The 16294-nt window shown below is 49.7% G+C and overlaps 1 protein-coding gene and 1 long non-coding RNA gene across 2 annotated transcripts in view; one reads left to right on the top strand and one right to left on the bottom strand.

The window, feature by feature from the left end:
• LOC107183247 overlaps window positions 1–858 on the top strand; it is a 2896-nt gene extending 2038 nt beyond the window's left edge. Inside the window, exon 3 of the long non-coding RNA XR_001514039.1 lies at window positions 250–858. This is a non-coding gene — a long non-coding RNA (uncharacterized LOC107183247). The remainder of the gene's footprint in view (window positions 1–249) is intronic.
• Window positions 1–16294, bottom strand: part of ITFG1 (integrin alpha FG-GAP repeat containing 1) — a 48961-nt gene that overhangs the window by 4411 nt on the left and 28256 nt on the right. Inside the window, exons 8-14 of the mRNA XM_006764894.2 lie at window positions 13368–13462; window positions 10677–10849; window positions 8199–8349; window positions 6743–6851; window positions 2156–2199; window positions 1731–1809; window positions 1–91 (exon numbers count right to left, since the gene is read on the bottom strand). The exon at window positions 1–91 is cut by the window's left edge and continues 8 nt beyond it. Coding sequence (XP_006764957.2) covers window positions 1–91; window positions 1731–1809; window positions 2156–2199; window positions 6743–6851; window positions 8199–8349; window positions 10677–10849; window positions 13368–13462 — 742 coding nt within the window. The remainder of the gene's footprint in view (window positions 92–1730; window positions 1810–2155; window positions 2200–6742; window positions 6852–8198; window positions 8350–10676; window positions 10850–13367; window positions 13463–16294) is intronic.

Here is a 16294-nt window from a genome sequence, read left to right as displayed (position 1 = left end):
AGATGATCGAGGAAATTCGCACTTCGACCTAAACCAAGCACACTGTAGGGCAGCTGGAGAGCGAGATGTGCCGACTGGCTGAGTTGTCCGGCTGCGTTTATTAAAAGAAAAAAAAGACACCTTTGGAAACAATGCTCATCAAACATTAAAATGATAAACTGTTAAAAACATGAATAGAATCCCATGAGGCGAAATCTTTCGTTCTAACAAGTCTGGCCCTACAGTTTCTAATTTCCTCTGGTTTTTCAGACTATGTCTGACTCACTGCCTCTGTGCAGACGGGATCTCTAACTGCTGAACAGCTGAGTGAGCTGCACACTTTCTCAGTTTCTCACACTCTGTTATGTAAGTCGTTCATTCACTCAATCATCCTATTTCTGTCCTTATGCCGAAGGGAGGGGTCAGCTGCTGCTTAGAGGTATCTGCATCGTCCCTCCGTCCCTCCCTCTTTCCTTCCAGTGAGAAAAAGTCACCATCGCTAGTTAAGTACCCCCCCCACCCCCCGCACTGTTGACGAGGCTCTTCCTGTCAGATCTTTAGTTGATGTGAGATTAAGGTAAGGGGACAATTCTTGCAAAAACTCGTTTTTTCAGAGAGAAATCATGTCATGGATATTCCAGAGGACATTCTAGCTCTTTCCGTTTTGTTACCGATTTATGTTTTTTGACACAAAAACAAGCCTGAATAATGTTTGCTCAAGCTAAAGAAAGATAATACCAGCGAGTCCTGGATGTTCTGGTTTAACAAGCATCTGAATTAAAATGTAAAGAAGTAATTTGTTCAAACTGTCTATATCCTCATTTACGTTTCCTTGACCAACATCGTCTATTAAATAAAGTATTTGATTATAATTGTCAATTTCTCCTTGAAATTTGGAAGTTTTTGTATTATGGGATGTTTCTATGCTGAGGCAGGAGCATGACTGGGAGTTTAAACGTGTACAATTAGCTGAAAAGGAGACTCCTGGGGTGTACTGCTGTGAGGCCGTCAGACACAACAAGAAGGGGCCGTATGGTGAGTTCTCCCGTATTCTGGGTCCATAAAAATGGAGAATAAAAGCAACTCGGCTGACGCTTCTTCACGGCGAGGCCCCTAGCGCCTCGGAGAAGCACTGACAGGTTACGGTCCTGCTCTTACTTAGAGGATCGGAGCGATCACCGTCGTGTTTACTGCGACCTGAACCCCCTCTCAGGCCGCCGGCGTCTGTCGAGAGCTCACCCGCTTCGCTTAGTCTTACTTCTCTTTTGTCTGAATTGCATTTCCCTTTATTGTTGCTTCAACAGTAGAGCTCGAGTTTTTCTTTATGATCATATATCAAAACCAGCTCTATGTAATGTTCTGGCTTCTAGTCCACTAGGAAAAAACTAAGATTACTTTAGGTTATAGATTGGATTCCTAATTTTTATTTCTTCTGAGTGGCGCTTTGTTAACTAATTTACCACTTCACAATTTGATCAAGGTAACGCTAGTCATTTCTCTCAGACTCTGCTACTTCAGTTAAAGAATCATGTAACAGCTTGGCTCCATCACCATCGGGAAATCTGAGGAATTGATCTATTTGTCGTGAGGAGCTCCTGTGACCCGCTGCTGAGCGCCCACAGAAAGACGAAGTGTGACGTGAAGGGGAAGGTTTATGAAGCGTGGAGGCCTGCTGGCTGTTGTCACCAGCTGACTTTGCCAACAGACTGGCTGCAGGTGTCCTGTGCGTTGTGAACTGGTGCCGGTCTTACCCGAACCATTTTTCGGATATCCATTTGCATCCACGGTTGTGTACATGATGTAAGGGCCAGGCTGGTTCACGCCAAAGGGCTGCAATAAAAAAAGAGTTGAGCCTGGGGCAGTAGTGAATCATCTTGTTGGACATCTCTAGGAGCTGATGTTGTCTCTCATATACGGGTCGGCGTCCTGAGCAGTTCTCCCCAGAGAACGGTCACTGCTTGAAGGCGGGCAGCCCCCTGAGAAGCCCCGCCCCCAGCATGTCTGCATTCCCCAGTCTGGAGCTTGCTCTGTGTGAACAGCCCTACCAGGTGGGACTGTTTGTTAAAAACAATCTTCAGAGTGCCGATTTGACTGTAACCTATGACAACTATTTTGTGTGCATCTATTTTCATGCAAAAAATTTCTCAGAAATATTTACAACTGAGAGTTTACTTACTGTTATCTTACGAGGACAGTCATTAGAACAGAGGCCACTGAGAACTGTGGAGAAATAAAGAAAAGGCTCTTTATTATCCTATATAATAAGAGCACAATATGCAAATTGACTGAATGGCAGAACGACCGGTCGCTATTTCGCACACTGACCACCAGGGGCAGAAGCTCAATGCAGGAGCTGCCCCCTGGTGGTCAGCAGGCTCAGCCAGAAGCCGGGCTCACAGCTGGCGAGTGCAGCAGCGGTGGTGGGAGCCTCTCCTGCCTCCGTTGCAGGTGGAGAGTAAGGAGCGAGGGGTTCTGGACTGCGAGAGCCCCAGAGTGTGAGTGGGCACAGGCCAGGCTGAGGCAAACCCCCCACTTAGCTGCTTCCCTGCACGCCCCCCCCCCCCCCCCCCCCCCCCCGCACAAATCTTGTGCACCGGGCCTCTAGTTACTGATAAAATGTAAGCTTATATTTAAAGAAAACTCTCACTGTTTCACCTAAAACCTATTAATATGCTCTTTTGGTTGATAATCACGCAGAAACCAATTCATTTCTTTAGATCTGAGTAAATTAAATTTTTGTTGTTCACTTTATGCCAGTATTTCAAAAGCCTTTGTGAAGCAATCGGAATGCTAATATATAGGTGCGATAATTCCGGTTACATCCAGCTATAGCTACTGTGGGTTTTATTTTCCAACTGGTTAGCTCCATTTCAAGGATGACTTGGAATCTGACAAAAGTGCCAAATGCAAACCAATTAAAATGCCTGCTGAGAAAAACAAATAGAACATTTAGTTCTTTATGTCTCAAACTAGACTTTTCCCATTTATATAGTCAAAGTTTCTGGTCACAGATTTTGGGCACGTTTGATAACTGTTATAGAAAACATAACTATAAAATAATTGATGAGTCTACCATACAACAAATATACAAAAATAAAGACACATTTATTCTATAATCACCCAAAAAGAGAACGCGAGAATACGTGAACCGTCTTTCTAGGAGCCACCTGAGTATGAGACGCAGCTGTGCTACTGCTGCTGCAGGTGCGGTGACGCCGTGTAACAAAGGGGACACGTGCTATTACGTAAACATCCTGTGTGTGACGAGTTAGAGCCGACAGTTCTGCTCAGCACGCAGGAATTCTCTCGATAATAGTTAGGAACGTGCCAGTTCAAACAGATCCATAGGAAAATGGGTTCCTCTCTTTACCTCTATTCTGTGACTATAAAGTGACAATTGTTCTAATAGGAGTACGAAGGCACTAAGACACGAGTGTGGTTATTTCATCGTGCAAGAAGGGAGCTGCTCACTCACACGGAAGGCGTGAATGTAACCTCATGTTTACATGAAGTACAACTTCAGGGAAGAGTGGAGTAAATGTCTGCTACTTGAACACAGTGTTCAGGGGTGAAGGTTCCTATCCCGGGACAGTGACTGGTTCTCACTGGCTTCTTCTCGAGGGTTTTTTTGTTTGTTCTTTTGTTCACCTTCCCTCAGCTCTAGGCAGACATTCGTGTTCCTTCTCCATGTGTCCCAAAGTGAGTTTCACAAGCCTTCACTGGAGGCACCGTTCTGCTGAACAGTAACGACTTGCTCACAGTGCGTGTTTCTGACCAGCAGGTAGGCTCTGCGTCATTTCCTCATCTCGGGGCCTACGCCAACGTCGCTGCTCAGGAAATACTCGGACAGCAGGAAAAAGATGGATTATTCAGCACACGGTACTGGATAATGGGCCACTTGGAGGAAAATGAAGTTAGACTAGAATGTAGAACATCAAAATTACATTTGGCAGTGGCCCAAATAATATGAAGAACTCTTACATTTCAATAATGAAAAGACAATTTAAAAATGAGCAAAAGATTTGAACAGGCATTTCTCCAATGAAGAGACGGACAAGTTCACGAGAAGGGGAGCGGCTTTGTTAGCAGCGAGGACAACTCGCACCAAACCGGCGAGTGCGTGCTACTCGGTCCAAGAGCAGAAGCACCCAACACGCCCTCCACAGGGGGCTCCAAACACGCAGGGACAGTGCTCCGCCCGCACAGGGAGGAATCGGCCACCTGCGGGAACCCTGAGGACGTCGTGCGGAGAAATGAGCCAGGCACAAGGGACCAGTGCTGCACCATTCCACAAGGAGGTGCCCGAGGAGCCACGGTCATGGACAGTGGGACGGCGGTGACCAGGGTACATGCATCCACGGCACTTACTTCTGGGTCTTCTCAAGGCTTCTGGCAGGGACAGCGGAACTGCCTCTGGAGAGATTACGAAGCATCATTTCTGCAAACTTTTCACTGATGTTCTGGTGAGTGGCGGACTCTGCACGCGGGTTTGTCATTGATGCTTGTCCTTAGGCCTCGGAAGACAGCGAGGTGAGTGCAGTGGCCCCGTCCCTTAGAGGGGAGCCGGAGCTGGCACAAAGCACACGGAGCTCTGAACGGCCACGGGGCCACTGGCCACCGACTCGCCTGGAAGATGCGTTTCCCTCTTCAGGGGAGGCGGAGAGGAAGGCCCGCAGATCGCTGTGTGCTGTACAGGGGATGCTGTGTCGTGTTTAGCAACCTGAGAATTTTACTCAGTCACGTGTTCTGTACAGAGCAAGCTAAAAACGGCTTATATCCTGTATCTCTTTTTGTTTTTACAAGACTTCCTCTGTCAAATGTGAAGTTTCATACGGTAGCAACGGGCCCAGAAATGATAAGCCTTCAGTATGTTGTCGATACATGTTGCACATGTTCCCGAAGGTGCCTGCCTTGGTTCTTACACGGTTCAGGAAGGAATGAGCCCAGTGCTTGAGCATCACTAACATTCTGCATGTAACAGTTTCTGTAACACTTCCTGCGCCCGGGACTACAGGTGCTTCCCGGGACACGGAGCCACGGAGCCTCGGGCGGCGGCCCGGCCTGGGGACCCTCCGACGTGGGGCAGGAAGTCACGGCCACAGCCTCAGGAGACTCTTAGGTTTTACACTCTTTACACGCGACTTTTCAAGCACAGGCCCCAGAACAGTATAAGGAAGCCCATGGACACGCCACACAACTTCAACTATCAATAGCGCGTGGCCGACCACGTCCACGGCCACTTCCTGCTCCCGGGCCCACAGGGAACCTCAGGCCTGCGTCCCGTGCTGGCGCGTGGCGGTCCGGCTGCTCCCTCTGTAAGGAGGTGGCCTGCTCTGAGCGGCCACGTGTGTCCACGCTGCCGGCCACTGTGGCCATTTCTGGTCTGCTTCAGGGAGAACCCCGCCCTAACTGGACTAGGACTCAGTTTTTTTTATTTGCTGTTATTTTTAAATTTATCTTTATTGCTAAAAGTATTACAGATGCCCCCCTTTTCCCACCACAGACCCCCTCCACCCAAGATAAGCATACCAAATATACAGCATGTTTAAAAAATTTATTTTAGCCCTAGCCAGTTTGGTTCAGTGGATAGCGCATCAGTCTGCATACCAAAGGGTCCCGGGTTCGATTCCTGTCAAGGGCAAGTACCTTGGTACGGGCTCCTCCCCGGCCCGGGCCCTGGTCATGTGCAGGAGGCAACCAATCGATGTGTTGCTCTCACGGAGATGTCTCTCTCTGTCTTTCCCTCTCTCACACTCTCCCTAAAAGTTAATGGGAAAAATATCCTCGGTGAGGATTAAGACAAAAACACCCAAAAGAAACAAACAAAAATTTTTAGTTCTAAAATAGCCGAATAATACCCCTTTGAAATGGCCAAGGGGACAGTCACATGGAAAATAAATGTAGACTCATGCTAGCTTCCTATGGCCTCATGGGTAATGGAGCCGGGAGTCATCCTCGCTCATTCAAATGAGAGGGCATTCGCTAGAAAATTCTCAGAAAGCAAAATTACATGCTCTGTCATTTTCATTTCTCAAATCTCCTAATACTCATATTTCTGTGGCTTTTCTATGTTCAGGTAATTAGGACCATTTCAAAACTGTAATATTCATATGAAATACATGTCATTCATTAACCAATAGACTGATGGCTGTCTTGGTGTCAACTGTAATGACAGCAATAACAGAGGTAGTTCCCTTCTAACACCAGTTCATGGTGAAACTCCCAGCAAACCGGAAACGGGCGACTTCCCACACACAGAGCGCCTACAGAGCCCACAGCTCTTCATGCTCAACGGGGAGACGGGCTGCTTCCCCCTGATCCGAAACAGGCCAGGACGTCCGCTCTCACCACGTCCACACAGGGACGGGCATTCTCGCGGGAGCAAGAGCAGGGGGAAGGCGTAGCCCTGAGAGAAAGAAACAGAACTGGCCGCTACAAACGACATGACCGTCTATGGAGAAAGTCCCCGGGAACCTAAAAACCACACCCATGCGGAAACCAGACCAAACAGCAGTAACATTTACAATCACTGGAAGGGAACAGACACAGGCAGACGCTGACAGCGCACGTGCAGTGCAGGGTGTGTGTGTGGCCGGGACAGGAACCGTGGACACGGATTGAGTGCGTGCACCGGGGAGACAGAGCGAGGAGGCATCCCCAACAGGAAGGTGAGGGCGAGCCTTTGAAGTGATTGGGTTGGGAACGGGAGTCACGGTAGGAATTCGTGTGAATACCAATAACAAAGCACAAACCGAACACTCACCGATGACTTTCACAAAGTAGGCGTCTGCCTCAAAGTTGTTCTTTAGCGCGTGGATGGCCAAGTCGCTCCTCGTGTGCCCTCTGCTGAGCACCACGATGTCCAGGATGCCCTGGGCGAACAGACGGGAGCGGTGAGAGCAAACCCCGACCCGCTGAGAAGTGCTGGGCACGCAGGGCACGTTTCTCACCCAAATGTAAACCGTATTCAACCCCATGTTCCAGGTACAAATGCCATTAACAAGACCTAAGCCCCAAGTAGGAAAACACAAGTGAAAAAACGTTGCTAATTCAGATCCCGGGATGGCAGCGCTTTGCTAGGTCCTTTCAGGCTGACAGGAAGGCCCGGGCTGGGAGGTCCGCAGCCTGGCCACACCCGGGCCAAGAGCACTGACTGCCGGCCGCCGCTCCTGTTCCCTTTCCCTGCGGAGGGGAAGCTTCGCTCATCCTATTGGAGGACAAGGTGCGCCCTTAGGCGTCCCTGCCGCCCCCTCGCGAGGCTGGCCAGGGACCAGCTTCCCCCGTTAGCCGCCTGGGTTTCTCCTGTAAACGGATGATGTTCTTTTTCTCGAGAGGGAGTTTTTGGTGACTTCTATCAGTTTATATAAACCCTTTTCATAGTAAGGATATTATTTGATTCTTTCATAGCAAATTTATTTCCAAGAGTCAAAAACAATTTTAAATTTCATTCATTTAAATTTCATTTGGGATGTCTTTTCTGTAGAGGAATTAAAAATTGATTTGTAGGCCATTCCCTGGGACCTTTTCGCCAGTTACTTCTATGCCTGAAAACTGCTAATAAAGGTGAAATAACAGGAGGTTTGGTGGCAGAGAGACAGAACAAGGGCCTGGATAATTCCATGACTGAGAACCAGCCGCTTGGAAGAACAAACAACAAGAGCAAAGGGGGGTTAGGAGAGACGTGCCCGCCCTGCCTGGGGGCCTCTCTCTCTGAAATGATGAGGGCACCTCACAGGCCGCTGCATCAGCGCTGGAGCCGAACACAATTGTATCAGACACACGACTCTCCTGAGCGGGGACCGGGCTTTCACAGGAGGAGGGGCCAGGCCCTGCGTGCCTTTCCCATGTTCACCGCAGCTGAAGGCCGCCGTGCAGCACCAGGCACAGGTGCGCCCGTAGCTCACACCACAAGGAGCTGAGCCACTCCCGCCCTGGGCAGGTGCAGGGCTGGTACCTGCGGGCGGCGCTCCGTCTGGGTGCACAGGCCCCTGCCGTCTCAGAGCCTCCCTTGAGGGGCACACACACACCGCAGGGGCGTTTTCACGTTTCCTGCGCTGCTCGGCCAGTGGTGTCGGAAGTGTCCCCCTGCGTTCAGCCTGAGGGGCTTTCCTGAACGAACGCATTTGCTTTCAGGCCTCATCTATTTCCTGGTCAAACAGGGTGAGAGAGAGCGGGGAGCAGGGAGCGGGGAGCGATCAGACCCGCTGGTGTGGACTCACGTCTTCGTAAATGTCGAAGAAGGTGGCGACCTGGGCCTCCCTGATGTGACTCAGGTCCGGCAGCTCCCAGCACACGCGGAACATGCGGTGCGCCCCCTCGCAGCTCGCGTTGGTACAGGGCACGTTCTCCAGCAGGAAGGCCTGCTGGCTGCTGCAAGGAGGACAGGCATTCAGGACGCGGACATAGACAGGCTGCTCGGACAGACGCGAAGAGTGAGACATCACGACAGGGCACCCTGATCGTCCGCCGCAGGAGGCACCGTGCGGTTAGGGAGCTGTGGCGGCGACGGGACGGGGGAGAGGAAGGGAGGAGGGACAGAGGTGGGGATGAGGGGCGGCTGCCCGTTTCCCTCCGAGTGGCTGGGCGTGAGGCACCAGCTGAGACGGGGGTTCGGGAGAGGGGATTGCTTCAGGTTCGGGTGCGATGGGGAGTGTCCAGGGGCAGGTCCACCAGCGGCTACACCCACAGGCGAAAGGACTAACCACATTTAAATTTCAATGCTATCTTCTTGGGGAAAGTTTGACCACATGCTGAGCTAACATAATTAGGTACCTTAAGGAAAGGGCATTATCCCATCAATGAAAACGCATTAAACCAGGAATGTATACACAATCACCTATTAAACCCTTTCTTAAGCAGAGGACAGAACATTTAGATAATTAACTAACAGAGAAGAAGCAGACGAAAATAATTAATTAGAGCTTCTGTGAAGCGGGAAACTTTCTCCTTGTCAGGTCTTCCTTGGCCTCGAGTGGCCCCAATTTAAGATTCGAGCTCATCATCCCAAGTCCTTCTACCCTGCCTGGGAGGTGAGAGAAGTCTCAGTTCTTGAAAACATGGCTTGGAAACTGCCGCGTCATGGCATAGCCGTGATCATGGAAACTTACAGCAAATGTCACTAATAAGCCGTGACTCCCATGTGAGGGCACTCGAGGCAATAGGCGCAGAACACGGTTCAGAGAGGCTGAAACTGCTCTCCCGGAATTCACTCCCAGCCGCCACGCGCCAGGAGGCGAGCCCAGGCCCCAGGCCCCTCCTCACCCTGTGGGCGCCGTGGCACGTGAAAAGTGATGTCACCAGGGACTACTTGGTTCGGACCTTCACTTACTCGTGAGGGAGGGAGGTAGTTTCTAAGGCCTATGGCCACGGCGCTGTTACAGTAACAGTTTCCTGCCCACAAACCACGCACCACGTTTCCCACAGGAACCCGAGCGCGTCAGCCTGCCCCTGTGCTCTGTGATGGGGACGCTGGTCGCCCACCTCCTGAAAGGACTCAGAATGAGTAACACACGTATTTTCTCGGAAGGTGAGAATCCCAGGCCTCTCCCTTACGTTTCCTCCACTGCTGGTTTTGTATGTCAGAGGACACCAATTGTGGCCTAAACAGAAATGCTGGCAGTAAACCTTTTTCTGGTGATTATTGTGGTAGGACTTCCAACACTATGTTGACTAAGAGGTGAGAGTGGGCATCCATGTCTTGTTCCTGACCTCAGAAAAAACTTCCAGCTTTTCATCATCGACTATGTTAGCTGTGGGTTTGTTAGCTGTGGGTTAGCTTGTTTAGGTATGTCCCTTCTATGCCCACTTCATTGAGAGGTTTTATAATACATGGATGTTGAATTTTGTCAAATGGTTTTCCTGCATGTACTGAGATGATCATCTGACTTTTATCCTTCATTCAGTTTATGTGATATATTATGCTGCTTGATTGGTGGATATTAAACCATCCTTGCATTCCTGGAATAAATTTCAGTTGATCATGGTTATTATTTTTTTATGTATTGCTGAATTTGGAGGATTTTTGCATCTATGTTCATATAAGAGATTGGCCTGTAATTTTCTTTTAGTAATGTCTTTCTCTGGTTTTGGTAATAGGATAATGCTGGTCTTGTAGAATGAATCTGAAAACTTCCCCTCCTCTTCAATTTTTAAATTACTTAGAACAGGATAGGGATGAATTCCTCTTGGAATGTTTGGTAAAACTAACCTGGGAAGCTGTCTGGTTCTGGACTTCACTGAATAAAAAATAAGTTTTTCACTTTCTATTAGATGTCCACCTTTGTTCTACAGAAAATAAAGCTGTGAAAAAGAACTAGTGTTCTTTTATTCTCTTTCTTTTTAAAAAATATACTTTTATTATTTCAGAGAGAGAGAAACATCAATGATGAGAGAGAACCACTGATTGGTTGCCTTCTGCACAATCGAGCCCGCAACCCGGGCAATCGAGCCCGCAACCCGGGCCTGTGCCCTGACTGGGAACGGAACTCTGACCTCCTGGTTCATAGGTTGGTGCTTGACCACTGAGCCAGGCCGGGTGGGCGGAAGGGGTGTTCTAAGCAGCCGGAGGAAGTTCAGGGACCACGTAAGGAAAGGATCCACGCTGGTCTTGTTATGTAAGGGCCTGTACCACATTGGGTGCTACTTCGTTACTGTCACGTGATGATATTTGCACGTCTCATGTGACTCACTTCCCGTACCTGCCAGAGGTGTTCTTCAGTATGGCCAGGGCGTCCGAGTAGCCGTCCATGTTGTAGTCTCCAATGCGAAGGGTGATTGGAATCGGAATTTCCATCGGGTGCTGTTCTTGCACAAACGGCACAAAGCCCCAGAGCGTGCCCTTGTTGCTGAAATCCTGCAAGACTGGAACCCACTATGAACAGGAGAGAGAGGCGAGACTGTTTACAGTCATTTTAGAAAAAAAAATCACCATTCGCAAAACAAGGAATCCCTTAAAGTCCTCAAGAGAAACATCATCTTATTTAAGTTCTTTCTCTCTACAAGAGGGCGGGGTATCATAATTTACTCTGATGAACTGATACTCTGGGAGAAAGTTCTCTTTAAAATTTATCACTAGTCATCTTTCACTGAACCGGCACATACAGACTCAGAAGGTTTGTCACAGAATTCCAGAATCTTAGGATTAAAGTGACATGACTAATGACATAGCTGAATTGCCCATTTTAAAACCTGTGTTGACTGGAACTATAACCTCAAATAAGTATTGTTAAAAATTAGAGCAAACTGCAATGTGTAGCTAATGTCCTTCAGGAGGCCCGGTTAGGGGGGAGTTAGAGCACGACCAAGTTCTTTCTGGGCGACCTCGTTCCCTGCTGGGCCTGATACGTGACCGTGAGCTTGGCCATCACCCCAGAACCCACCCCCCAGCCCGATGAGCCCGGCCTGCCCTGGAGAACGAGCTTTATCACTAAAAGGGCCGGAAGCTCCAAAGTCAGTAAGTTCTTTGTTTCTAAATTAATAACGAACAGAACAGAGAGAATAGGTTGATTTTAAAATAAGCTTTTGGAAATAAATCCCTTTCTTTTCTGAATGCCCCCGTTTTCCCTTTGTGCAGCCTAATGCACACTATGAATGTTAAGAGCAGGAAGACGCTGTTAGAAGTACAGATGCGCCCATAGCGAGCTCAGGGCGGGGACACCGGCCCGTAGCTGGAGACACCGGGACAGAGCAGGCGCAGCTGGCCAGACAGGCAGGCGGCCAGCACCCCTGCAGGGCTTCTCTTAGGAGCAGGTGAGCTATAGTGAAAACTCCTGGAAAAGGACTCTTTTCAGGGTACCCGGACACCCTCCAGGCTTCTGGAGAAAGCATAACTTGCCGTGGAGAAGAAAGACACTTAAAGACACAGTTACAGAAAACAAGGCGCTTAATAAAAACCTGTCTATCTTTAACCGTTTTTTCAATCTCATAAAGTAAAAAAGTATTACATAGCATCAAAGTGTTCTCGTGTTTCACTGGACTGAAAAAAATTGGTTTTGTTTTGGAAGATGGGAAACTTCATACAGTGCCAACTGATCACCGATTTCTGGAGGCTGACAGCTTATTAATGAGAACGCATTCCTGTGAAGGTAAATGCATTAGGGCCTGAAAAGCAAAACGTTTCTTCATTAACGTGACATCCTAACAGTCACCACCGCCCTGGGACATTCATCTCCCGGAGGCTGACTGTGTGCGGATGAGCCTGCGGGGTCTGCCACCTGAAGACGGGCCCAACCACCAGGCTTACTGACACCTACGAATCGACGTGAGGTGTGCGTGACCTCCTGTTTTCAGTGACTCAAACTTTAAGAAACTTCATGCCAAAACCGGTTTGGCTCAGTGGATAGAGCGTCGGCCTTCGGACTGAGGGGTCCCGGGTTCGATTCCGGTCAAGGGCATGTACCTGAGTTGCGGGCACATCCCCAGTGGGGGATATGCAGGAGGCAGCTGATCGATGTTTCTCTCTCATCGATGTTTCTAACTCTCTTTCACTCTCCCTTCTTCTCTGTAAAAAATCAATAAAATATATTTAAAAAAAAAAAAAAAACTTTAAGAAACTTCAAGATAATAACACTTAGGATTGTAATAGCTGAGTGTGTTTAGAACGCTATTACATTTATTGGGATGACAGTGGTTATAGAATTACACAGGTGTCAGAGGTACAGCTCCACAATACATCACCTGTGTATTGTGTTTCGTGTTCCAAGCTTCCTTCCGTCACCATTTATCTCCTTTGTCTTTTCCCTGCCCCTTCCCTCGGGCCATCACCGCACCCGCTGTCGGGGGGGACTTGTTCTCATTAGTGTCTTAGTATAAAAGGTGATGTCTGTACTTGTAAGGGCTAAAAGTCAATGTGTTATTCTATCCTCTTTACCTCCAAGAAGAAAGGAAAAGGGATTAGTTCTACCCTATTACTGCTTTCCCGCCAGGCGCTGTCCACATGGAGAAATTTTCAATGTCATGACCTATTGTTTCCGCGTTAGTCCTTGGCTGTGACTATCGAATCCTAAATTGTTCACCTACAGGCTAAGGGAGGAATCGGCGGGAGATGACATAGATCTCGATATCGCAGACAGAAACCCGATTAGCCTGAAAGTGGATACGATGCTCTTCATTAGCCCTGGTGAGAGTTATGGTGCGTGTACCTTCCCCCGCATAGAAAATGCTAACAGATCATTTAATTACAGGATCAAGAACAGGTTTTCTTTACCCGCAATGATTACAACAGCACTTTCCCCCTCAATAAACCAATCAAGACTAGATGGAAACGCATTTCACTAAGTGAGGAAGTCGATCATTCGGTTTCTCTCTGCTCTATTCTTCAGATTATCTTTCCTGACCTCCGAGCCTGCTGTTCAAGGCGGGACCCCATTGATGTTAGCGAAGTGATGTACCTGCTCTGTCCCGGACCTCGCCAGGTAGATGGCGCTTCTCTGGCAGCCGCGATCCTCACAGCCCGGGAGTAAGTGGTCCATGTGCCCGTCTCCATCTGCGAAAGAAGCGCCGAGTCCACCAGGAGTCCCCACACGTGTGCTCCCGGGGCAGGGCATGCTCCTGCCCGTTCCCCGGGCACACCGGGCAAGCTGGCGGAACTGGCTCCCTGTTTTAACTGCTCACCCCTCTGGGCTAAATATTTACCCAAAGTGGGAAAAAAGGCCCCATTTCAGGGTCTGATGTTAAAATCACCCATTTAAAAAAATGGGGCTTTTGACTTATTTATATCCTCATCCCCGCTGCCCCGGGAGAAAGGAAGCGTGTCAGCAGTAACCCATGATCAGGCATATTTTACATGTGTTTACACACGGGTTGTTACATGCATGTTTAGGTGTCGCCTATACAGCAGCGACATCAATGGTCACAAAGCTCGCAGCCCCGACCTCAAGAAAGCAATACATTTTCATCAATAAAAGAGCAAGTGAAGGAAAAAGATGTCATTTCCAGCTGCTGCATTTTCAAGCACTGCACGTCTGCAAAGACCTCTGGAGGGGGGTGACTGAGGACCCTGGGGGCGGCCCTCAGGGTGCCCCATCTACTGTCCCGGAGCCGGGGCGGGGGCAGATTTTGATGTCCACACCAGGGAGGAGCCCCCTGGCTCCTAGGGCTGAGCCTGACTCGGCGTTGCTCTCATCACCGACTCATCGCCACGGCCTGGTGTTTCCGTCCCTGGGACACAGGCCTGCACCGAGGCTGTGCGAGGGCTACCGGGAAGAAATGTCCTCCCTGGCGGGGCTGGGTATTGAGAGACAGGCGGCGGCGAGCCCCTCGGGGCTCCATACGCATCCAGGAGGGAGAAAGGCGCATCCAGGAGGGAGAAAGGCGTGTTGGGCGGAGCGGGCGAACCTGGCAGTGGGAGGACCTCAGCGGCCCCTCTCACTTCAAGGACAATGAAGGCTTTCATTGAATTTCCTGGGCTAACTCCTCAGGCTTAGCGGCTGTGGTGACACACCCTTTTGAGGGGAGGTTAACATAAAACAAAGCAGCTGGACTATGATGGGCAGGGCAGGGAGCACCGGTGATGGAACAGCGTGGGTGCCGGCCTCCTGAGAAAGCAGTGCCCAGCTCGCTGCGGACGCACCAGAAGGGCCCCATTTAAAAGATTTAAAAGGACCTTTTAGGATTTTATGCTCGGAGCTAAACACTCCACCACAGCTGTGGAAAGCTTTGGTTCCTAGACTCCTTTCTGGAACGGACTCCTCCTGTGAGCTCAGCACTCATTCAAGCATGCGCTTTCCTCTCTTCCCTTCCTTTTTTTACACCAGATGAATGGCGAATGTCTGGAGTCACGCTGACTTCCTGCCTGTCAGTCATTCCCGTGACTTGGTTCAGGGGGAGTGGGAGGGCGGCAGATGAAGGCAGGATGCGGTTCACAGGCTTCTCAAATGCATAGGAAAATCCAAAATTTGTACATATGAATATTCATAGGCTTATTGAACGTATAGGAAAACGCATATTCTGTATATATTAATACTCAGACTTACTCAGTGCCATCTGCTTTTTTGGACTCATTAGCAGCCTTGTTTTTTCCTAAAACCAACTAAGAATACAAGGACTTTTAAAAAAAATATTGTTGTTGATTTCAGAGAGGAAGAGAGAAGGAGAGACAAAAACATCAATGATGAGAATCATCGATCGGCTGCCTCCTACACGTCCCCACTGGGGATCGAGCCCACAACCCAGGCACGTGCCCTGACCAGGAATTGAACCGTGACCTGGTTCATAGATCGACGCTCAATCACTGAGCCACACCAGATAGACAGGACTTTTAAGTAGAAGTTGTGGGATATTTATCTAAAGTTTACTGAAACGTTAATTCATATGCAAGCTAGAATGTGTTTATTCTTATGCTACCTAAAGTTATTAAAAATAGGGGAGAAATGTTGTTTCTTCACTGACTATATCTATAGTTCGCACATTTAAAAAGTGCCGACATATAAATGTCTGTTTATGGTCAGTGCGATTTTTGTTGTTACTCTCCACCCGAGGATATTTTTCCATTGGTTTTCAGAAAGAGCGGAAGTGGGGAGAGACAGAGAGAAACATCGATGTGTCGGGCACATGCACCCGACCAGGGACCGGAATGGAGCCTACAACCCGGGTACATGCCCTCGACTGGAACTGAACCCGAGACCCTTTAGTCCGCAGGCCGACGCTCTATCCACGGAGCCAGGGGTCAGGGAGGTCTGGAGGCCCGAGAAGTGCACTGGCCCACAGACATCTGCCCTGGGGGCGCAGGGGGTCTGTCTCTGACACAGCCTCGCGCATCCATCCTTGGCTGCTGCACTAGAGACTGCGCCAGGCGCCAGGCGTGTGCTCAAGACCACGCTGTGCTGCACTGTGTGTGCTTCACGGTCCCAGCCACCACGGAGGTCCAGGGCCACGTTTTCACTGACACGATCCGATCTCCGGCTGCGACAGGGACTGTCGCTGTGACAGGGACGCACCCATTCAGCCACCGGACAGAGCCAGGCAAGGCCAATGGGAAGACAGCAACGCCCTGTGCTCCTACAATGTGCCGACACTGTGCTCCCCTCAGCCAGCCTTGTGAGGTGCCCGTCACCGTCACCCTCAGTTGGTAACGGGGAGACAGGCCTCTGGGCAGGGTGGCATTCCGCCTGCACCCCGAGTGTCAGGCTGAGGTGTTGGCAGGAGGGAGAGCTGCCATCTCTCAGGAGGAATCCAGACCCCTCCCATCCACCCCCGTCCTTCCAGCTCAACCCCGAGGGCACAGGAGAGAGCATCTGTGCTTGGGTGTCCCCAGCCAATGTCAACTTGGCTTGCGGTACAGAATCTATGGAAGGTGGAGACCACACGCCCTTAGGGC

This window comes from Myotis davidii, unplaced genomic scaffold, assembly GCF_000327345.1.
Source record: "Myotis davidii unplaced genomic scaffold, ASM32734v1 scaffold181, whole genome shotgun sequence".
Taxonomy (NCBI): Eukaryota; Metazoa; Chordata; class Mammalia; order Chiroptera; family Vespertilionidae; genus Myotis; species Myotis davidii.
Note: the sequence above shows the minus strand (reverse complement) of the source record. Positions and strands in the feature narration are given on the sequence as shown.